A 25,259-nucleotide genomic window follows, 5' to 3' on the forward strand; every position below is an offset into this window, starting at 1 on the left:
TATAAATAAATACAATTTAAAAAAATACGTGTGCATATACTTATAAGAAGTACATTTCACCCAGAGTATAATGCATTTCAAATTACTTTTCTCTTATGTTCCTGTCACTTACAGTGGGTTGCAAAAGTATTTGGCCCCCTTGAACTTTTCCACATTTTGTCACATTACTGCCACAAACCTGAATCAATTTTATTGGAATTCCACGTGAAAGACCAATACAAAGTAGTGTACACATGAGAAGTGCAACGAAAATCATACAAGATGCCAAACATATTTTACAAATACATAACTGCAAAGTGGGGTGTGCGTAATTATTCAGCCCCCTTTGGTCTGAGTGCAGTCAGTTGCCCATAGACATTGCCTGATGAGTGCTAATGACTAAATAGAGTGCACATGTGTGTAATCTAATGTCAGTACAAATACAGCTGCTCTGTGACGGCCTCAGAGGTTGTCTAAAAGAATATTGGGAGCAACAACACCATGAAGTCCAAAGAACACACCAGACAGGTCAGGGATAAAGTTATTGAGAAATGTAAAGCAGGCTTAGGCTAAAAAAAGATTTCCAAAGCCTTGAACATCCCACGGAGCACTGTTCAAGCGATCATTCAGAAATGGAAGGAGTATGGCACAACTGTAAACCTATATAAAAACAATTCAGTAGAGGTAAATAAGGGATTTGATTACTCCTTATATTGAGAAGTGAATCTGCTGTTGCTTAAAGTGCATAGCAGGATATTGCACAATATTGGCGTTAATCTGGCGTTTATCTGGCGTTAAGCTTGCAGTTGGTGTGTTGCAAATTAGTTTCCTTGTGGTTCAAAGTAGTTTGTGGATAGGGGTCCTAGGCACAGTGCCCTTCAAATAGGATGAGCAGTTTGTATGTCATTGAATCCTGTCGGTATTATATCAATAAGTCTCCGGCACTGTTAGTATACAAATAGGGTGAATCTCACCAATCCTGGAGCAATCCTTTTTTAATATTTGTGCAGTGTTCACTCAGTCTCTCTTTTAGCGGACGTTTGGTCCGTCCTACATAGTGTTTGGAGCAGGGACAGATTAGCACATAAATGACTCCTTTTGTGTCACAATTAGTGGAGCCACACGGTTGCATGCACCACTCGGAAAGGAGGTTCATCGGACCACGCCGAATTGCACCATCACCGGCTACCTCCGCCCTCTAGGGGAGCCGGGCTAACCAGCCCGACGCAGTCCAGCCGTCTAGTCTCTCTTGCCTTGCCGCCGGCCGGGGCGGGTAAGATTGAGCGGCTCCCGGGAAGACCATCTTGCATCTATGCTCCAGGATTGGTGAGATTCACCCTATTTGTATACTAACAGTGCCGGAGACTTATTGATATAATACCGACAGGATTCAATGACATACAAACTGCTCATCCTATTTGAAGGGCACTGTGCCTAGGACCCCTATCCACAAACTACTTTGAACCACAAGGAAACTAATTTGCAACACACCAACTGCAAGCTTAACGCCAGATAAACGCCAGATTAACGCCAATATTGTGCAATATCCTGCTATGCACTTTAAGCAACAGCAGATTCACTTCTCAATATAAGGAGTAATCAAATCCCTTATTTACCTCTACTGAATTGTTTTTATATAATTTTAACATTAAAGTTTTAATGACATTTTAGCGCAGTCTGTTACCTATTATTTGTTTGATGCACACCTGAGGAATTGGGACTCCTTAACAGTACTAGCTGCTTCCGATTAGGCGCAACACTATCTGCTTATCACAACTGTAAACCTACCAAGACAAGGCTGTCCACCTAAACTCACAGGCCGAACAAGGAGAGCGCTGATCAGAAATGCAGTCAAGAGGCCCATGGTGACTCTGGACGAGCTGCAGAGATCTACAGCTCAGGTGGGAGACTCTGTCCATAGGACAACTATTAGCTGTGCACTGCACAAAGTTGGCCTTTATGGAAGAATGGCAAGAAGAAAGCCATTGTTAACAGAAAAGCATAAGAAGTCCCGTTTGCAGTTTGCCACAAGCCATGTGGGGGACACAGCAAACGTGGAAGAAGGTGCTCTGGTCAGATGAGACCAAAATGAAACTTTTTGGCCAAAATGCAAAACACTATGTGTGGCGGAAAACTAACACTGCACATCCCCACTGTCAAATATGGTGGTGGCAGCATCATGCTCAGGGGGTGCTTCTCTTCAGCAGGGACAGGGAAACTGGTCAGAGTTGATGGGAAGATGGATGGAGCCAAATACAGGGCAATCTTGGAAGAAAACCTCTTGGAGTCTGCAAAAGACTTGAGACTGGGGCGGAGGTTCACCTCCCAGCAGGACAACAACCCTAAACATAAAGGCAGGTCAACAGTGGAATGGTTTAAAACAAAACATATCCATGTGTTAGAATGGCCCAGTCAAAGTCCAGATCTAAATCCAATCGAGAATCTGTGGCAAGATCTGAAAACTGCTGTTCACAAACGCTGTCTAGCTAATCTGACTGAGCTGGAGCTGTTTTGCAAAGAAGAATGGGCAAGGATTTCAGTCTCTAGATGTGCAAAGCTGGTAGAGACATACCTTAAAAGACTGGCAGCTGTAATTGCAGCAAAAGGTACAAAGTATTGACTCAGGGTGCTGTATAATTACGCACGCCCCACTTTGCAGTTATTTATTTGTAAAAAATGTTTGGAATGATGTATGATTTTCGTTCCACTTCTCATGTGTACACCACTTTGTATTGGTCTTTCATGTGGAATTCCAATAAAATTGATTCATGTTTGTGGCAGTAATGTGACAAAATGTGGAAATCTTCAAGGGGGCTGAATACTTTTGCAAGCCACTGTACATTAGGCAGTAAAACCCTGACAGACTTGACAGATTTTGGACTAGTCTATCTCCCTATAGGGGAATTCTCAGTATGTCCTTTATTGTTTGCAACAACACTTCCTGGATAGAATCTATACAAATATGTCAGCTGGCCCCACCTGTTTGCACACTTTTTTGGCAGTTGGACTGCCATTCAGTAAATGCTTTTAAAAATAAACAATACCTTGAGAATCCTCTTTGAGGAGCTAGACCAGTCCACATCCTGTCAGATCTATCAGATGACTACTGCCTACTGTGACAGCAACATAGGAGAAAAGTAATTTATAGAGCATTCTGAGAGATATGGACGCAGGAGGGTGTATCCTACAGCAACCAAATGACCTGAGTATTTGAACATTGAGGCATCGGACATACTCACTGTGCAGCTTCCAGAGGACATACATGGGGGGCCAGCGATCCGGGTCTTGCACCAGGATATCCCATAACAGCCGCACGCTCACATGAGGGTTTTCAGGGACCTGATGGGCGTAAAAAGTTAACAGGAACTTACATTCCACATCATGGATTAAGATTTGGGTTATCACAGCTGAAAGTCAATGCAGAAATGTGACCGGCTCCCCACCTGCGTTGGATGCTGAACATGCTTGGATGCCAGGATGAGTTGCAGGAGGTTGCTGGGCAATGCCAGTCGCTGGAAGTACCACACCAGGTTCCAGTAGATGATGGGATGATTGTCCACCAGTTCTGACTGGGAGAGGAAGTCACTTCCTTCATTCTCCAGTAGGCTCTCCATCTCTTTACGTAGCACCAGGGGGCAGAGGTATGCCACCGTCACCATTTCTGAGTGCATGTCATTGGCGTGATGCTGAAGAACAGGAAGAGGAAGTCACATGATTAGAAGCCTAAAGCGGGATGCCACTCTCTTTTCCAGCAGAATAGTGTACTTCATGTAAAGAGACAATCTGCAATTGGCAATCTATTCACCTGCACATTTGGGTATCCATTATGGTGACCCCTCGTCTCGGCCTCATCCAGAACCAAACACTGATAGCGGTCGCTCAGAACAGGTCCACGGCTCCCGCTGCCGCCATCAGGCTCCTCGGAGGAACTGCCTGAAGCACTGCAAACAAACACAACATGGTGGTTTTACTAAGGAATAGTCAGAGAAGATATGGACACGTACCGTAAGACCCTCAAAATTACCACCATTACAAAAGCATGGGTCCTGTTCAACTTATTATTCTGTTACAGTCACCAAATAATATTTTACTTCACTTCTGGACACAGCATAACATTGGATAATGGCAGGTTCTTGTAGGAGACAAAAAAGGCACAAAGAGATCGGGAGCCCGATCTGGTGTATTATCCAAGGGACACCAGAATGTGTGTATAATAGGAGGTAATATACTCACAAAATTAAGTTGCTATGTATATGCAACCACTTTTAGTCGCATGTGAGGAAGTACCGTCCTCACTCGGCCTTGCTTCTAGCACTGAGGTTGGTCGCAGCTCCAAACGAAAAGTATGCCACTGGAAAAAACCTTCCGAGTGTGCATTCCCCTATACAGGGGTAGGGTGAACTTGAAAGGGGTAGGAGGCGCCCGTGGACGTATAACTGTAGTTCTTATAATAATTCAGATAAGGTACTTAGAGGGGTCCACGTCTAAATCCTGAGCGCCATGTGGTGCAGCACTACATGACGCTTAGGATTTAGACGTGGACCCCTCTAGGCACACCTATAGACCTGAGGAAGCGGCTTGGCCGCGAAACGCGTTGTCATTTGTGCCCTAATAAAGCTTGAAAAATTCCAACTACTACTGTACGTGTGAGTTACGGTATACTACTCTAAGGTAGGGCTATAAGTACCTTATCTGAATTATTATAAGAACTACAGTTATACGTCCACGGGCGCCTCCTACCCCTTTCAAAAACATTGGATAATACACCAATAAATGTATACAGAGCCATTCACATCTGTCCCTGTCGGGGCTCACAAACATCATGGAATGCTTACATTATATATGTACAAAATAACTCTCCCCCAACCCATATCAAGTGTGGCCATCAAATCTCCACCGACCCATAACAAGTGTGGCCACCATATCTCCACTGACCCATAACAAGTGTGGCCACCATATCTCCACCGACCCATAACAAATGTGGCCACCATATCTCCTCCAACCCATAACAAGTGTGTCTATTATATCTTCTCCAACCCATAACAAGTGTGTCCACCATATCTCCACCAACCCATAACAAGTGTGTCCACCATATCTCCACCGACCCATATCAAATGTGGCCATCACATCTCCCCCAATTCATAACAAGTGTGTCCACCATATATCCACCAACCAATAACAAGTGTGTCCACCATATCTCCACCGACCCATATCCAGTGTGGCCATCAGATCTCCCCCAACCCATAACAAGTGTGGCCATCATATCTCTCCCAACCTATAACAAGTGTGGCCATCATATCTCTCCCAACCCATAACAAGTGTGGCCATCATATCTCTCAAAATCCGTAATAAGTGTATCCACCATATCTTCACCAACCCATAACAATTGTGTCCACCATATCTCCTCCAACCCATAACAAGTGTGTCCACCATATCTCCACCAACCCATAACAAGTGTGTCCACCATATCTCCTCCAACCCATAACAAGTGTGTCCACCATATCTCCACCGACCCATAACAAGTGTGTCCACCATATCTCCTCCAACCCATAACAAGTGTATCCACCATATCTCCACCAACCCATAACAAGTGTGTCCACCATATCTCCACCAAACCATAACAAGTGTGTCCATCATATCTCTCCCAACCCATAACAAGTGTGGCCATCATATCTCTCCCAACCCATAACAAGTGTGGCCATCATATCTCTCCCAACCCATAACAAGTGTGGCCATCATATCTCTCAAAATCCGTAATAAGTGTATCCACCATATCTTCACCAACCCATAACAAGTGTGTCCACCATATCTCCTCCAACCCATAACAAGTGTGTCCACCATATCTCCACCAACCCATAACAAGTGTGTCCACCATATCTCCACCAACCCATAACAAGTGTATCCACCATATTTCCACCAACCCATAACAAGTGTCCACCATATCTCCACCAACCCATAACAAGTGTGTCCACCATATCTCCACCAACCCATAACAAGTGTGGCCACCATATCTCCTCCAACCCATAACAAGTGTGTCCACCATATCTCCTCCAACCCATAACAAGTGTGTCCACCATATCTCCTCCAACCCATAACAAGTGTATCCACCATATCTCCACCAACCCATAACAAGTGTGTCCACCATATCTCCACCAACCCATAACAAGTGTGTCCACCATATTTCCACCAACCCATAACAAGTGTCCACCATATCTCCACCAACCCATAACAAGTGTGGCCACCATATCTCCTCCAACCCATAACAAGTGTGTCCACCATATCTCCACCAACCCATAACAAGTGTATCCACCATATCTCCACCAACCCATAACAAGTGTGGCCACCATATCTCCACTGACCCATAACAAGTGTGGCCACCATATCTCCTCCAACCCATAACAAGTGTGGCCATCAGATCTCCCCCAACCCATAACAAGTGTGGCCATCATATCTCTCCCAACCTATAACAAGTGTGGCCATCATATCTCTCCCAACCCATAACAAGTGTGGCCATCATATCTCTCAAAATCCGTAATAAGTGTATCCACCATATCTTCACCAACCCATAACAATTGTGTCCACCATATCTCCTCCAACCCATAACAAGTGTGTCCACCATATCTCCACCAACCCATAACAAGTGTGTCCACCATATCTCCTCCAACCCATAACAAGTGTGTCCACCATATCTCCACCGACCCATAACAAGTGTGTCCACCATATCTCCTCCAACCCATAACAAGTGTATCCACCATATCTCCACCAACCCATAACAAGTGTGTCCACCATATCTCCACCAAACCATAACAAGTGTGTCCATCATATCTCTCCCAACCCATAACAAGTGTGGCCATCATATCTCTCCCAACCCATAACAAGTGTGGCCATCATATCTCTCCCAACCCATAACAAGTGTGGCCATCATATCTCTCAAAATCCGTAATAAGTGTATCCACCATATCTTCACCAACCCATAACAAGTGTGTCCACCATATCTCCTCCAACCCATAACAAGTGTGTCCACCATATCTCCACCAACCCATAACAAGTGTGTCCACCATATCTCCACCAACCCATAACAAGTGTATCCACCATATTTCCACCAACCCATAACAAGTGTCCACCATATCTCCACCAACCCATAACAAGTGTGTCCACCATATCTCCACCAACCCATAACAAGTGTGGCCACCATATCTCCTCCAACCCATAACAAGTGTGTCCACCATATCTCCTCCAACCCATAACAAGTGTGTCCACCATATCTCCTCCAACCCATAACAAGTGTATCCACCATATCTCCACCAACCCATAACAAGTGTGTCCACCATATCTCCACCAACCCATAACAAGTGTGTCCACCATATTTCCACCAACCCATAACAAGTGTCCACCATATCTCCACCAACCCATAACAAGTGTGGCCACCATATCTCCTCCAACCCATAACAAGTGTGTCCACCATATCTCCACCAACCCATAACAAGTGTATCCACCATATCTCCACCAACCCATAACAAGTGTGGCCACCATATCTCCACTGACCCATAACAAGTGTGGCCACCATATCTCCTCCAACCCATAACAAGTGTGTCCACCATATCTCCCCCAACCCATAACAAGTGTGGCCACCATATCTCCTCCAACCCATAACAAGTGTGGCCACCATATCTCCTCCAACCCATAACAAGTGTGTCAACCATATCTCCTCCAACCCATAACAAGTGTGTCCATTATATCTTCTCCAACCCATAACAAGTGTGTCCACCATATCTCCACCAACCCATAACAAGTGTGTCCATTATATCTTCTCCAACCCATAACAAGTGTGTCCACCATATCTCTCCCAACCCATAACAAGTGTGGCCACCATATCTCCTCCAACCCATAACAAGTGTGTCCACCATATCTCCACCAACCTATAACAAGTGTGTCCACCATATCTCCGCTGACCCATAACAAGTGTGTCCACCATATCTCCCCCAACCTATAACAAGTGTGTCCACCATATCTCCACCAACCCATAACAAGTGTGGCCACCATATATTGTCCAACCTGCTCTGGGAAAGGGGTCCCTGTATCAGAGGCAGCCGGTGCTACTCACCAAGTACTTACATCCCATGTTTGTACTGTAAAGTGGCAAACAGAAAAAGGGTAATTCCTCTTTAAGTCACATTCCTGGTACCAGAACGCTCACCTGCGCTGTCTCTGGAGATCGGTGATCTTTACATTAAGGAACGGCACAAAGTGCTGGCCACAGAAGGAGCACACGGTCTTCAGATTGGAGTCATCAGACGTCCAGCCGGCCATGATGTCTTCATCGTAGATGAGCGACTGGCATGCTGGGCAGATGGAGCAGCTGGAGAGCATCACCTAGAAGAAGAGCAGGAATCTGCAGCTGCCCATATATGCTACAATCTGATGGTAAAGACTGCTAGATTTAAACTTCATTGCATAAAAGATTTACTCTGAAACTTCCAGACATGGTAAGTAGACAATGAAAAAAAACATACAGTAGTAAGTAGAGGACACACCCAGAGGGCGGAGCTTATTCGACACAGAGAAAGTAGAGTGCACTGGGATGGTCTGGAACCGCATTTTGCATCAGGTTTAAAGTGCACCCTAGGTGAAAAAAAAAAAAAACCACATACATACCAAAGAAGAGGGAAGCTTCTGAATCCTGTAGAGCATACATGTCAAACTCCGGCCTGTGGGCCAAATATGGCCCTCAGAGCCATTAAATTTGGCCCCCAAGTGGTCTGCCCACTTTGCATTAACTGTATAGGGGAGGGAGGGGCCACTAGACCCCAGGGAACTGTATAGGGGAAGGAGGACCACTAGACACCAGGTAACTGTATAGGGGAGGGAGGGGCCACTAGACCCCAGGGAACTGTATAGGGGAGGGAGGAGGCCACTAGACACCAGGGAACTGTATAGGGGAGGGAGGAGGGCCACTAGACACCAGGGAACTGTATAGGGGAAGGAGGAGGGCCACTAGACACCAGGGAACTGTATAGAGGAGGGCCACTAGACACCAGGGAACTGTATAGGGGAGGGAGGAGGGCCACTAGACACCAGGGAACTGTATAGGGGAAAGGGGAGGGCCACTAAACACCAGGGAACTGTATAGGGGAAGGAGGAGGGCCACTAGACACCAGGGAACTGTATAGGGGAGGGAGGAAGGCCACTAGACACCAGGGAACTGTATAGGGGAGGGAGGGGGGGCACTAGACACCAGGGAACTGTATAGGGGAGGCAGGAGGGCCACTAGACACCAGGGAACTGTATAGGGGAGGGCCGCTGGACACCAGGGAACTGTATAGGGGAGGGAGGAGGGCCACTAGACACCAGGGAACTGTATAGGGGAAGGAGGGGGGCCACTAGACACCAGGGAACTGTATAGGGGAAGGAGGGGGGCCACTAGACACCAGGGAACTGTATAGGGGAAGGAGGAGGGCCACTAGACACCAGGGAACTGTATAGGGGAGGGAGGAGGGCCACTAGACACCAGGGAACTGTATAGGGGAGGGAGGAGAGCCACTAGACACCAGGGAACTGTATAGGGGTTGGAAGGGGACCATTAGACACAAGGGAACTTTATAAGGGAGGGAGGGGGGCCAGTGGACATTGAGGTTGGCCCACGACTTGGTCCCAGTGTTTAATTTCAGCCCACTTTGTATTTGAGTTTTTCTGTGTTCTCCGTGCTGAGACCCTCAGGAACATCGGGGACGCACTCCTTCTTCTCGCATGAGTGTGGCTGTGCTGCACCTGGGCAAGCATGGTCAGAGACTTCCCACTTCTTAGGCAAGTATGTTATTTCATACCTGAGGTTCTCCACAGGTACACTTTAGTCCATAATATGTCAGGGTTGGATCAGGTCATTTGGGTGCGGGGATCAGCAGGCTCCCGTAGAAATGATCGGTATTGGGACACCCAGTATTGGGTGCCAGATGTGGAGAGTAGCCAATAATTACAGGGAAGCAGCCCCAGCACTGCAGGTGGCCCAGATCTAAAAGGGGCCCCAACTGCTACTTCACTCCTGCTGATACAGGGGCCCATCCTTCAGATCAGGTGTTCTTGTGGCCACACTTGTTATGGGTTGAAGATGATGATGTCCACACTTGTTTTATGACCCTTGGAAGATGGACCCTCCAGGCTGTGAGGGTCACCAGGGGTAGGCAAGAACAGCACCTACCTCTACAGCAGGGGGCTCCAGCCCTCCATCCAGCAGGCGGTCTGTTGATTTATGGAGGGCAAAGTTGCATGGTAAACTCTCAGACAGGTCAGCTTCGCTTCCCAGGGACACAGAGCTCTGCGAAGGGGAAACAACACACACCAGGATGACACACAAATAAGTGACAGAAGGTCTGGAAAGTAATCCACGTACTTTTGTGATTCAGAGTAGTGATTTTGTGATTCAGGCTAGTAATGCGACTCTATCCCTGCAGACTCCACCCACTGCGCCTGTCCCTTACTATTTAGATAAAGACAACAGAGTTTGGATGAGATAAAAGAAGCAGTAAGGTGCAACTCTGAAGCACTGCTTGCATTATTACTATTTTTACTATTTTGGATTTATATACCGCTATCATCTTCTGTGGCGCTGTACAATGGAGTATACAAGACAGATATTGACAAGGCAATGGGTTACAGATAAATGACAACTGAATAGGTCAGCGATGCGTCATACATAAGGTGGAAAATATCTAATCAACTACAGCAATAATAACTTATAATAAATAATAGGCAGGTGAAGACGCATCACGAACAAATCATAAATAAATCTAACACATGTGAATAAGATCTTTATACATTAAAGAAAACCTGTAACGACAAAAAGTTCCCCTGGGGTGTACTCACCTCGGTAGGGAGAAGCCTCCGGATCCTATCGAGGCTTCCCCCGTCCTCCTGTGTCCCACGGCGGTCTCGCTGTGCCCCTCCGAACAGCGGGGATGTAAATATTTACCTTTCTGGCTCCAGCGCAGGCTCAGTATCGGTTCTCTGCTCGGAGATAGACGGAAATATCGCTGTCGGCCCACTCTACTGCGCAGGCGCAAGTCTCCTGCGCCTGCGTAGTAGAGCAGACCTGACGGAGATCGGCTATTTCCGTCTATCTCCGTGCTGAGAGACGCAACAGTGCCCCCGCTGGAGCAGGGAAGGTAAATATAGCAAGCCTTGTCAGGCTTGTCGAGCGTGGATTGCAGGAGACTTCGGGGGAGCCAGTGCTGGACTGCCTGCAGCTACAGGGGTGCAGGAAGCCTCATTGGGACCCTGAGGCTTCCCCCTCCCGAGGTAAGTACCCCCCAGGAGAACTTTTTTTTGTTAGAGTCTCTTTAAAGTATGACTGAATAGGGGAAAACCATTGGTGGGCTAGATTACCACTTACGTAAAGGAAACCAGAGATGAACGCTTTGACACAAAATAAACATATCCCCCGATAGATTTTACAAAATAAATACTATACCTGGTATTTTCGCCACTCTGGGGCGTTTTTTTTACTAAAACTCCATGCAAAAAACAGTTAATCATAAAAGCATATTATTTAGTGGGCTGTGTGCAAAATGAAATCACCATTTCTAAAAACCTCTTATGAATAACAAATATAGATTAAAAAAAAACATTTCAATATACCCTCACATTAGCAGCTCCTCCCATCTCATCACAGCTCTCTGTGATGCTGCAGTATACAGAACAGGAAAGCAGAGCCAGAAGGGGGCAGGCTTGGGCTTGAAAAGACACCAGAAAAGACAGACTCAGCTATAATGATTCCTGAGCAAAGCCAGACTGAATGCTCAGTCAGGGATTTTATCAGGGCTGATAACAAGCAGACTGAGCAGTGAAGGATGAAACAGAGAGCAGGGTAGGTGTTTTCTCTAATGTTCCCACTGATATATATGGTAAAATACATGAGGATGCTTCGTCTCTGGTTCACTTTAAGAGAAACTTTAACCCAGGACTGAACTTCTTCCCAATCAGTAGCTGATACCCACTTTCCTATGAGAAATGTTTACTTTTTCTCAAACAGATCATCAGAGGGGTCTGTGTGGCTTGTGGGGAAACCCTCCCACAGTGTGATGTCATGACCATGACAGTCTCCTCTCTATGAACCTTGTTGGATTGGGATGTTTATAGATAATGAGGACAACAAGCAGTGTCAGTACAGTAAGTAAGAGGTAAACTAACCCACCATGGGCTTTATTCATGTTTTTGTCCCCAGTTCAAGTGTCCTTTAAGCTAATATATCTAGAAGCTTGTAGTCTATAATGTGGCCCCTTACCTCAGAGGCGGTAGACTCTGGCCGCTTGACAACCTCCTTGCGGCTCTTCCAGCTGTGCCGCTGATCTGCCAGCATAAATGGTGATGGAGACTCTGACATATTTGCACCTTTCCTGAAGATGGATGACCTGGAAGGCTTCCGGGAGGGTGTGAGAAGTTGCTGGATCTTCCCAGCCAGGCTCCTCCTCTTCATGGGGTCTCTGGAGTAGGTGGAGCCGTCATCCTCACTCCGGCTCTGACTGGCCAGGGCTTCTGATGAACTTCCTGTCAAGATCAGCTCAGAATCCTCAGAGGTCATCATCTCGCTGCCCGTGGCATCGGTCAGGAAACTAACATTGGACAAGCTGCCATTTTCTGATGGTTGGAGAGCAGAGGCTGTCTCACGTGTCCTCCTAATAGAAGCACTCAATGAGGGGCTGCCGTCCGGCCTTCTAGTGATGCCATCCACCTCCAAGTCCTCCATCACTGGTTGAAAGAGAAAACAGTGGGCAAGAATCAAGGTATGAGCATGACACAGGGAAACATGGTACTTCTCGAAATAAAGATTTAAAGGACACCAAGGTGAAAATAAACTAATGATACAAACAATTGTATCTATCCTCCTTCTCTTAAAAATTATTTTTAAAGATCTTCCACAGTTTTATTTTATATTTAAATCTGCTATTTAAGTTTTAACTATTTTATTGTTTTGGCTCAATGACACATTCATCAAAGTATGCCAGAGCTAAAATCTATGAACTATTGTCCCTTTTTATCTCTTTCCTGCTTTCAGAAGCCAGTTTCTGCTAGAAAAGTGTTTTAAAGTTGTAATTTCTTATCAGTTAAGGTGCCACATTGTAGTCTGACCCAGACAGGAACTGCCACTTACATACCTGATGTAGAGAAAGAAAAAAGGAACACAGCATAGTTATTTGTGTGCTTGGCACTGTACATACACATGTCTATCTCATCATGTCACATGTCACCTCGGGTATGCTTTAAAAGGAACTGGAGGTGTGAGACCTATGAAAGCTGCCATCTTTATTTCCTTTTAAACAATACTAGTTGCATGGCAGTGCTGCTTATCTTTCTGGTCATTAGGGTCTAAATCACACACATGAAACAAGCATGCATATAATCTCGTCAGACTTATCATAGGCATCTGATCTGCTGCATGCTTGTTCAGGGTCTAAGGCTAAAAGTATAAGAGGCAGAGGATCAGCATGACAGCCAGGCAATTTGCATTATTTAAAATGAAATAAACATGTCAGCTTCTATATCCCTCTCACCTCGAGTTCCCTTTAATTGACTGGCATGGCTATCATTCTTTTGTTGCAGTCAGGGCAAGATTAACATCTCGGGAGAAGAAAGTCACAGAAGTTCTGGCACCTTAAACTTCGCCCTCCATGGCATCCAGCTCTCTATGCTACTTACTTGTCTTGGAGACATCTAGAGCAGATGAGAACAGAGTGGGGTGGACATCGGAGGGGAATTGAGGACATGGAGCGGAGGTGCAGAGTGGAGACCAGAAGGGAACAGGTGAGGGAACAAAAGGGGAGGAAAGAGGTTCTTGAATCCCAACACTACCCTTCCACAACTGCAACTGCTCACTGGCCTTCTTCGGGATTTGACTGGCCAGGTCCTGTCAAATAAGATTCTGTCTGGCCAAAGTCCAAAGTGTGAGCTAAAGACAAGTTTGTTTGAAGATTAGCAGCATTAGCTGGCCACTTCACACACTGGCCTGCCAGATCCCGCAGTGGCCAATTTCAGGTTCTGGCCTTATCATATACAATTTTAGATAGAGGAATAACCTTGTTTAAAGCGGACCAGAACTCAGAACTTCCTCTCTGCTCTAAAAGATAAGTGACAGCGTAATAACATTTGAAGAAAACATTTTTTTGTTACAGCTGATACAAATACTGCAATGAATCTGCAGTGTGTCTATCTCCTGCTTTCATGAAAGCAGACATAGGGTTAAAATCCTGCGTTTAAAAATTAGCTGCTCTGCTGAGGCAGAGGAGATTACTGAGCTGACACAGCTGAGTGATCAAATTACACTTGTAATTAGTCACAGATAAGGGGGAATTAGACAGGTTTACAGGGAACCAGAGACGCCGGACTTATAAAAAGAAAAAAGATTTTATACATACCTGGGGCTTCCTCCAGCCCCATACGCACGGATCGCTCCCACGCCGCCATCCTCCGCTTCCTGGATCCGCCGGTACCGGGTCCCGTCACTTCCAGCGGACGCGGCCAATTGTCCGCATGAGCAGGGGCTCCCTCCATACCCTTACGCGTGCGGCTGCCCTGTGATGCGGACATTTGGCCGCATCCGCCGGAAGTGACGGGACCCGGTACCGGCGGATCCAGGAAGCGGAGGATGGCGGCGTGGGAGCGATCCGTGCGTACAGGGCTGGAGGAAGCCCCAGGTATGTATAGAATCTTTTTTCTGGGCCCTCTGGTTCCCTTTAACTCTCTAAATACACACAGGGTACATTTTCCTATGTTTTCCTGTGCAAGAGTTCAAGTCCTCTAACATTTTTTTCTAGATCTGTAGGGAGAAAGAAGAAGGATCCATCCATTTCTTAGCTATTGCTTTCCTAGGCAAAAATAATGCCTCTCTCACCAAAATGCGTTCATTCCGGGAATATAGGTTGTTCTGGAAATAGACCAAAAAGGCATTCCGTGGGAGGAAGTTCTACCAGTATGAGTAATAATTTAGATAATAGAGTGGTTACTGACTTCCAAAATACAGTTATTGTCTTCATATGACAGAAGTCAGCAATTCCTTCACTACATCTTTGACAGGCTGGCAAGTCAATCATTCTTATTCTGAAAAGTCTATTTCTGGAGACACAGGATTGTTGGACGATAAATAATTGAGACATTTTGTTATTAACAGTGGGTGACACTAACATACATGAGGCAAGGATTCCCTCCCAGTCCTCCTCCCCCACATCCGGAATAGCGCCACAGTGAACATAGACACACCAGGCTTAATAGCAATCACGTGAAAAATTTGGATACATTTTGGTGGCAAAAATAACATATGTTCATCAAGTTCAAACTTGATGGACATTGACCAAAGAACTTGACCCGAGGTGAAAATAAACTGATGAGATATTCAATTGTACCTTTCCTCCTTCTCCTAAAAATAACTTTTTTTTAGATATCCTGCAGATGTATTTTATATTTAAAGTGGATCCGAGATGAACTTTTACTCATTGCATAATTGTGTTCCTTTCCTATTGTTTATAGGGCATTCCTCAAGCCAAATACTTTTTTGTTTTAATACTCTAATTCCCTATAAACTAAACAAGCCTCGCCCACAGGTTTTAAGAGAGCCAAGGCACTTTCAGACAGTAGCAAGGGCTCATGGGAGCTCAGTCTGGGCAGGAGGAGGGGGAGGTATTACTAGCCAGAGATTTCAGAGGCAGAGGGGAGGAGGGGGGATTGTTTTTTTTTGCTGAAGATACAGATAAGCCTGCCTCTGTGTAATGTTTACAAACAACATGCCTGCTGTCATTGTATCACAGGAAGAAATAATCATATTCTATTAAAGCTGTTTGCAGCTAGATTTGCTGTGTAAACTATCTAAACTTTAGATAAGATACATAGACAAGTTACTTGTTATAGTTAGTTTTTCATCTCGGATCCGCTTTAAATCAAGTTTTTACTGTTTAATTGACTCTGCTCAATGACACATTCATTGAAGTACGCCAGAGCTAAAATCTATGAACTATTGACGATTTTTAACTCTTTCCTGCTCTCAGAAGCCATTTACTGGCAGGAAAGTGTTTTATGGTTGTAATTTCTTATCACTGAGGGTCACATTGTAGTCTGACCCAGTCCCGACCCAGACAGAAACTGTCACTTGCATCCCTGATGTTTAACTCTTTCAGGCTGAGAAAGAAAAAAAAAGTGAACACAGTATGCTTGGCACTGTACATACATGTCTATCTCATTATGTCACGTCACCTCGGTTGTCCTTTAAGGTCATATAATCAATCTGGAGTGAGCTGTGAGGAACATACCGTGAGCCATCATACAGGCATCGCTCTGCGTACAGCTCACGCTCCAGCTCTTCATCAGCCTCCCCGCAGGGACCTCTTCAGCCCCCCGACTGGTGTGACCAGCCCAGGTGGTCTGCCGCAGCAGCTGGAGGCGAGGGGTAAGATCGTCCGTCGCGCTCTGGCGTTTCCATTCATCTGCAGAGCGGAAAAAGTGAGATGTGGAAATGCAGGATAATAAAACACAGATTAGGGATGGAGAAAAAAAAAAGTTTATTCTCCTGGCAAATCGACCCCAATCCAGATTTTTGCAAGATCAGCAGGCGGTTCTCGCCAGGAAGCCAAGATGGGCTAGAACACGAATTTATAAACAATTGTAAATAGAAATAAAAATACTAGTACAATCTTTTGATCGAATTTAGCTATAAAAGGAAATCTAAAGTCGAAATAAAAAATCTGTTTGACTTACCTGGGGCTTCTTGCAGCCCCCTGGAGTCATCCTGTGTCCGCTGCATCCGTCCGAGTCCCTCCGGCAAGCGACGGCAATCCCTGCAAAGCTGGCTGGCAAGCATGGAATGGGCTCAAATTCGGATTCGGGTGAGTCCGTATAGTGCTATCCGGATCTCACCCAGTAATGCTGGGCGGGGGGGGTCAAGCTTACCTGTGTGACGTCTTCTTTGTCCGACCCTCAGCGCCTCCAGCGATGCGTTCCACGCGCATCACATGATTACAAACACTTCCTCCTTCAACCCCGAAGGAGGAAGTGTGTGTAGTCACGTGAGCGCCGAGTGGAACGCATCATGTGAGGCGCCGAGGGACGGACGAAGAAGACGTCACACAGGTAAGCTTGACCCCCCCCGCCCAGCATTACTGGGTGAGATCCGATAGCACTATCCGGACTCACCCGAATCCGAATTTGAGCCCATGCCTCCTGGCCACACGCCTCCTCACCACGCTCCTGCGGGCAGAAGTGTTATGTGCATGCACAGTACACAAAAATCACTACTGTGCATATGCAGGGCGCTCCCAGCAGTCGGAGCCCAAACAGGGTGCGTGCGGCTCGGGGCTGCGAAAGCGCAGTAGCCTCCAACTGGTCGCGGCTACCCAGCTTTAAGGGGGTTGCCGCTGCTCAATGGAGGGACTCCGACGCCCGGGCACAGGATGGAGGAAATGTCAATGCTTTGGCCGAGGATTGCTGTACAGCCACAGTATATAGGGATCCCTGGCAAATATATTACAAAGATTTTCTGTAAAAAAAAATTGTAAGTAAAGGTAAAACGATCTTAACCTCTCTGCAACCGCCTAACGCAGATTGGCGGCGGGCGGCAGAGTGGCTCTCTTGTTTCTCAGCGCCTCCTTATGGCGTTATTAGACGGACGCTCACATAAGCGCAGGCTCCCGTCAGGCGGCACACTAGGGAACAGCGATCAGCCTGCCAGCCTGCGATCGGAGCTGGCAGGCTGTTTTTTTTTTAGGTAAATATATTCTTCATTATTTATATAGCACTGACATCGTACAGCAGCGCTGTACAGAGTATTGTCTTGTCACTTATCTGTTCCTCGGTGGGGCTCACAATCTAATCCCTGCCATAGTCATATGTATGCATGTTAGTATAGTGTATGTATCTCTGTATCTCTCTCTAGGGCCAATTGATTTGGGGGGGATGTAAAAAAAATAGTTTTTTCTATAAAAATGTAGGTTTTTTTTTCATTGATAAAATAAAATAAAAAATAGAAATTGCAGCAGCAAACAAATACCACCCAAAGAAAGCTATATTAGGGGGAAGAAAAAGAGGTACAATGTATTTGGCTGTAAAGTTGTATGACTGTGCAATAAACCGTTTAAGTTGTGCAGTGCCGCATTGTAAACAATGGCCTGGTCACCAGGAGGTATAACCCTCTGGGGCTCAAGAGGTGAAATAGAAACTATTTTCAATTGTTTTCAGAACTGAATGGGCCAGTTTTAACAAAGATGACTTGCGCAATTTTTACAGACTGACTGGAAAAGCTGGTGAAAGTGCCAGCCATGGCTTTCCTCATCCCCACTATACATAACTAGGGTAAGATAACAGACTGCTATGATTAAGGACCAGTGTGTGTCCGAAACATGTCGGTGTATCTTGTGCTGTGTCATTAGTACCCAATAAAGTCATTTTTGATATTTTTGTAACATCGAGCGGTACCTCACCTTTCTTTTTCCATGGTTGGGGCATGAGTCACCTGGTTCCAGCTCTGTTCCTCATGACAAGGTTTGAGCGGACGTCACATTGAACATTTCGGTAAGATAACAGTGCTGCAGCCCATATCCTGTTACTACCGTGCAGTGCTGGTTCTAGACTTTTTGCTGTTTGAAGCAATACATTGTGAGGACACCCAAATCCCCCAACCCCTCCATTGTGTGTGTGTGTAAATGCGGAATGGAGAGGAAAGACAGACTGGGCTGTTTGTTGCAGACACTACGCTTACCTCCCTCTGCTTCCTACAAGGCAGCATCTCCTCCCTGCTGGCCTGCAGCATCTCCTCCCTGCTGGCACGCAGCATCTGATCCCTGCTGGCCTGCAGCATCTGATCCCTGCTGGCCTGCAGCATCTCCTCCCTGCTGGCCTGCAGCATCTCCACCCTGCTGGCCTGCAGCATCTCCTCCCTGCTGGCACGCAGCATCTGATCCCTGCTGGCCTGCAGCATCTCCTCCCTGCTGGCCTGCAGCATCTCCACCCTGCTGGCCTGCAGCATCTCCACCCTGCTGGCCTGCAGCATCTCCTCCCTGCTGGCCTGCAGCATCTCCTCCCTGCTGGCACGCAGCATCTGATCCCTGCTGGCCTGCAGCATCTCCTCCCTGCTGGCCTGCAGCATCTCCTCCCTGCTGGCCTGCAGCATCTCCACCCTGCTGGCCTGCAGCATCTCCTCCCTGCTGGCCTGCAGCATCTCCACCCTGCTGGCCTGCAGCATCTCCACCCTGCTGGTCTGCAGCATCTCCACCCTGCTGGCCTGCAGCATCTCCACCCTGCTGGCCTGCAGCATCTCCTCCCTGCTGGCCTGCAGAATCTCCTCCCTGCTGGCCTGCAGCATCTCCTCCCTGCTGGCCTGCAGCATCTCCTCCCTGCTGGCCTGCAGCATCTCCTCCCTGCTGGCCTGCAGCATCTCCTCCCTGCTGGCCTGCAGCATCTCCTCCCTGCTGGCCTGCAGCATCTCCTCCCTGCTGGCCTGCAGCATCTCCTCCCTGCTGGCCTGCAGCATCTGATCCCCAGGATGCCGGGGATGTGCTGCACTGGCGCCGCATCACTCACCAGCTCTCAGCAGATTAGCAGTGGGATCACCAGCCACACGTGAAATCCTGCTTCCTCTCTGACTACAACGGTGCCCCATGTGACCCGGTAGAACGTAATAGGTAACATGAGGCAGCGTTGTAGCCACGGATACAGGATGCTGGACAGGCGGATGGAGATCCCTTCGCTGGAACGCTGAGAGCAGGTGAGTGAAATGGCGCCGCTCATCTAGGGAGGGGGAGATAAAGAGTGTGAGAAGTGGGACATCTGGGGAGGGGAGCCGCTTCTTGTCACACTCTAATTTTTGCCTGAAACACGTGATTCACATTGCTTCATGGAAAAACTGCCCTTGTCCCTGTGATATAATGAAGAGAACCTTTGATGACAATACTGAGCCACACTAATAATGCCATTGCCATGTGCATAGAAATGGATGTGAACATTATGTAAGTATGCAGGAGGTACTGGGCCATCTCCACCAGGACCTTGAGGCACAGGAACAGTTTTTTCCCCTCAGCTGTCAACCTCTTAAACTCTCTACGCACCCTCCCCGCTCCCCCCAATGCCCCCTTTCCTTTCCCTTCCCTACCCTACCCAAGCTACGGTCACTGGTCGTTAGTACCAACAAACTGTAGTTTGAGTCACTGCCCCTTCACCGTACCCTGCTGTATAATCGTTTATTGTATTTTTATTATTGTGTGTCCTATTTCCTATTTTTGTCCTCTAATGTGCCAAAACCAATTCCGGGCACAGCTTGGTCTGCTTGATGAATAAAAATCTTAGTTTCCGTTGTCCGACATATATATATGTTGTTATTTATGCAGTCACCACTAGAGGTCACCACTAGCCTTTTGGTGGAATCCATTCTGTGGGTGGGAAGTTCGGTATTTGTGGAAGTAGCATGTACTGTAATATGTAGAAATGACGTTATTTTGATAAAGTAACAGCGTAATCTCCAATAAGGAAGTTGAGCAAGAGTCAAATTAGTTTTCAGCGCCTGTGTAAACTGTGTGAGCACATCATGGGCATTTAAAAGGCTTAGCAGCCCTATACAGCCATTGCAAGGCAGGTGCTGCTACATGCAATTATTATTAGTGCAACTCCCCACCCCACCCCTCTACCCTAAACCCATGTTCAGTGTTTTAAATGCTCACCCCTCCTCTGGTGTAACTCTTGGACTCCTCCGGTGTTTGGCAACACCGAGAGTGGCTCGGCACATGTTGTGACATCACATATGCATCAGTGCCACATGGTACAGGCACCCGTGGTGACGGCAGACATGTGAGGAGGCCAGGAGTCACACCGGCGGAAAGATGAGACTTTAAAACACTGAACACAAGCAAAGTCACAATATTAATGCAGTTACCACCAGGCACCCGAGGAGCCCTTGCAACCCAGATTTTACCAGCACTCCCAATCGATCCATTTCACCAATTTTGCCCAGAAATCGACACATCGATTGGACAGCCATGCAGATTTTCTTCCGATTCAATAACATAGGGTAGATCTGCCCAGAATATTGAGCACCTTAAATAAACCTGGAACTGGTTTCCTTACCTTTTGGCTTATTTAAAGAGGAGTCGTCACTTCGCGATGACAGAGAGTGAGATCCGGGGTGCCTCTGCCTCAGCGGCTGACGGAACTGGGCAGCACCTAGAACCACATTCCTCAGCTTGGCCCAGCGCAGCCTCCCGCTCTGACTACTGGACGGCCACTTGCTTTCCAGCACAGCCTGTGAGCGACAACAAGCAGTATTCAGGACCATCGGACCGCGCCATACACAAAACACAATTTATACAGCACTATGCACCGCACCTTATTATAGTAGCCATAGGTGATAGCGTTGGGGACAATCCCAGCTTTCCTCATCTCCAGCATTACGCGTACCGCCAACACCGGCTCTCCGTACTGGCCACACAGCTGCATCAGGATGCGGTAACAGACCTGCAAGGCACAGACTGAGGTCAGGAAATGTCTCACAGTATCACAATTAACAGCGAGAAAAGTTTATCTGTATCATAATTTGCTTCCTAACTGCCAGACGTTTACATTGTGTGTTTACTACCATAACTGGTCACTCTGAAATGCAGGGAGGAGATGAGTTTGCAAATTGAGGAAGTGTATATTGAGAACAGGAGGGGACTCAGAATGGAGCCCTGGGGGGCACTGACTGAGAGGGGGACAGGGGTTGAAGATGAGCCGTTGAAGGAGGTCATGATGGAGCATTTGGAGAGGTAGGAGAACATCCAGGCCAAGGCGCGGCCATGGATGCCCATGCACACTGTGTCCCACAGTGATTCACTGTGGGACACCTCAGAGCTCACTCCAACCTTAATAATCGCCAATACCCTCTGTTTTAAGGTAAACTTCTGTTTTACAATGTCAATAAAATGAACCAATAATTTGCAAAGAATCTCCTGGTCAAACACATTTTCCTTGGCGTTTGAGTGTCTACATGAGTGTCCTGGTGGACTGACCATCACACAGAGTGCTCAACAAGGGGCGAGGAGAGCTCCCAGTGCTTTGTTTTGGATCACTGGAGCTGTGCTCATTAGTGAGTGAACCTAAGGAGGAATGAAAGCACGAAGCCCTGAGGACACCCTATGCCCAGTCAGTGCAAGAGAATCTATGATTAATACAACAATGTAGATGGACCTCAAGCCTGTATCTGACTGTTTCAAATGATCAAAGCTTGTGAATTTCAGCTACCACATTCCCTGAAATTAAGACATCCCCCAAAAGGAAACCCAAGCAGAAATTTTGAGCATGCTCAAAATATAAGCCCTACCCTGAAAGTAAACCCTCACGGGTGGAAGCATGGCTCTGTCATTGGGCCAATGACTGCACTCGCTGCTACTCAGTACAGTGCTTGGCCCGATAACGGAGCCATGGTCCCACCTGCGAGACCATTGGCCCCGGTAGAAACACAAGTTGCCATTCTTCTTCCCTATAAGCTGAAGCTCGGGGACACAGTGGCATGGAGCTGGGGGAAATAAGAGGATACAGGGGGACATCAGAGGACAGCAGAAGACACAAGGACACAGGAGGACAGGATTTGAGGAGGACACGAGGACAGAGGTGGACACCAAGAAAACACTAAAGGTACAAGGGGGACACGGGCCCACCAAAGGTGGATCTAGCAGAGGCAGAGGCGGCACAGTGAAGAAGGCAGGACAACACACAGCACAGGAACTTGTGCGTTCATATATAAGCCCTAGCACATGTTTTTGAGCAAAAATGAATATAAGAGGCTCACATTTTCGGGTAAACATGGTAATAAGTGAAGCAGGGCAGGCGGGCAGGCAATGCTAAAGATACGATAGCAGAGAAGGGCACTGACCTCATCAGGTAAAACCAGATTCTTAGTCTCCATCTGTTTCAGTGCATCATAGGCAGTCTGCAGAGCTCGCACCTTGGAAGCTGTGGCTCGGACGAAGGTGGGCAGGTAGATAAACCACAGGCCATAGCAGTGTCCAAGAAGGCATTTGGACCACATTTCAGGCCTAGAAGCATACATGTTGGCCACTCGCTGGGCAGACTTGATCTCCTGAGATACAGAAATAGGGTTGTCATTTAGAATCCAGCTGCACAGCAATACAGTTGTGGACAATTACACAAACATACAATGGCAGAAAGAGGCACCCAGAAGTGACAAAATATATTAAAAAACAAACGTTTTTGAAAAAAGAGGTGGATAACCTAAAAGATTACAAAATTGTAAAGTACATAGACAGTAAAATTTGATTTGCACTGTGGCGATGCATTCTGTGAGTACTAAGGACCCATTTCCTAAGTACTCACGAAAAGCGTTGCCGCAGTACAAAATAAAATTTACCTATTTATACATTTAGCAATTTTGTCATCTTTGAGGTGATCCACCTCCTTTGTCAAAATCTTTTATGGTTTCTAATATATTTTATCGCTTCTGGGCGCCTCTTCCCCCATTGTATCTTCAGCCTCCATTGGAGGACGGTGATCCCGCCGGCACAACTTGTGCCGGCCATGCGACTTACCTTTTTTTCAAGAGAGCGACCACACATAGACCTGGTTACCTGAGTGAAGATGGCTGTTTTCTCCACTTGCCTGATTGGTTGGTTGGTTGCCGTGAATAGCAACCTTATTTTGTGAGCGTTATTCTCAAAGCACCTGTTTGTTAGTCCACACTAACATACTACACCATTTGGGCTCCCGTTGTGTGTTTTTTTATTCAATGAACAGTTTCACTGTATCACCCCTACCACGCAAATTACACAAATATGTACTTTACTATCCAAATCTTCGTAAGACACTCAACTGCTTCAACTGTCCAACTCAAGGAAAAACAAGTTCTGGATGAGAAGGAAAGAGATTAGAAACTTTTTTAGGTTTTGGTAAAGTATTAAGCGTTCAAAGACAATTACTAAGGAAATAGAGGAGGGCTTACCTCCAGTTTGAAAAGGACAGTCTGAGACCAAGAAGATTGGATTGCAGAAGACTTTATTTACAATACAGTGGTGTGAAAAACTATTTGCCCCCTTCCTGATTTCTTATTCTTTTGCATGTTTGTCACACTTAAATGTTTCTGCTCATCAAAAACCGTTAACTATTAGTCAAAGATAACATAATTGAATACAAAATGCAGTTTTAAATGATGGTTTTTATTATTTAGTGAGAAAAAAAACTCAAAACCTACATGGCCCTGTGTGAAAAAGTACTTTGGTTTATCACACCTGAGTTCAATTTCTGTAGTCACCCCCAGGCCTGATTACTGCCACACCTGTTTCAATCAAGAAATCACTTAAATAAGAGATATCTGACACAGAGAAGTAGACCAAAAGCACCTCAAAAGCTAAACATCATGCCAAGATCCAAAGAAATTCAGGAACAAATGAGAACAAAAGTACTGTAATTGAGATCTATCAGTCTGGTAAAGGTTATAAAGCCATTTCTAAAGCTTTGGGACTCCAGCGAATAACAGTGAGAGCCATTATCCACAAATGGCAAAACCATGGAACAGTGATGAACCTTCCCAGGAGTGGACGGCCGACCAAAATTACCCCAAGAGCTCAGAGAAAACTCATCCGAGAGGCCACAAAAGACCCCAGGACAACATCTAAAGAACTGCAGGCCTCACTTGCCTCAATTAAGGTCAGTGTTCACGACTCCACCATAAGAAAGAGACTGGGCAAAAACGGCCTGCAAGGCAGATATCCAAGGCGCAAACTACTTTTAAGCAAAAAGAACAATAAGGCTCATCTCAATTTTGCTAAAAAACATTTTAATGATTGCCAAGACTTTTGGGAAAATATCTTGTGGACCGACGAGACAAAAGTTGAACTTTTTGGAAGGTGCGTGTCCCGTTACATCTGGCGTAGAAGTAACACAGCATTTCAGCAAAAGAACATCATACCAACAGTAAAATATGGTGGTGGTAGTGTGATCGTCTGGGGTTGTTTTGCTGCTTCAGGACCTGGTAGGCTTGCTGTGATAGATGGAACCATGAATTCTACTGTCTACCAAAAAATCCTGAAGGAGAATGTCCGGCCATCTGTTCGTCAACTCAAGCTGATGCGATCTTGGGTGCTGCAGCAGGACAATGACCCAAAACACACCAGCAAATCCACCTCTGAATGGCTGAAGAAAAACAAAATGAAGACTTTGGAGTGGCCTAGTCAAAGTCCTGACCTGAATCCTATTGAGATGTTGTGGCATGACCTTAAAAAGGTGGTTCATGCTAGAAAACCCTCAAATAAAGCTGAATTACAACAATT

General features: G+C 46.4%; 1 protein-coding gene across 7 annotated transcripts in view; it reads right to left on the reverse strand.

Annotated features, from left to right (window-relative positions):
* DENND4B (DENN domain containing 4B) overlaps nt 1-25,259 on the reverse strand; it is an 86,679-nt gene that overhangs the window by 6,142 nt on the left and 55,278 nt on the right. For all 7 annotated transcript variants that reach the window (XM_068252435.1, XM_068252442.1, XM_068252437.1 and 4 more), the window contains 10 exons: nt 22,850-23,056; nt 21,325-21,453; nt 21,067-21,241; nt 16,269-16,442; nt 12,257-12,720; nt 10,175-10,291; nt 8,177-8,352; nt 3,785-3,920; nt 3,423-3,665; nt 3,219-3,318 (listed from right to left, as the gene is read on the reverse strand). In XM_068252435.1, coding sequence (XP_068108536.1) covers nt 3,219-3,318; nt 3,423-3,665; nt 3,785-3,920; nt 8,177-8,352; nt 10,175-10,291; nt 12,257-12,720; nt 16,269-16,442; nt 21,067-21,241; nt 21,325-21,453; nt 22,850-23,056 — 1,921 coding nt within the window. The remainder of the gene's footprint in view (nt 1-3,218; nt 3,319-3,422; nt 3,666-3,784; nt 3,921-8,176; nt 8,353-10,174; nt 10,292-12,256; nt 12,721-16,268; nt 16,443-21,066; nt 21,242-21,324; nt 21,454-22,849; nt 23,057-25,259) is intronic.

This window comes from Hyperolius riggenbachi, chromosome 9, assembly GCF_040937935.1.
Source record: "Hyperolius riggenbachi isolate aHypRig1 chromosome 9, aHypRig1.pri, whole genome shotgun sequence".
In the NCBI taxonomy this organism is placed as follows: Eukaryota; Metazoa; Chordata; class Amphibia; order Anura; family Hyperoliidae; genus Hyperolius; species Hyperolius riggenbachi.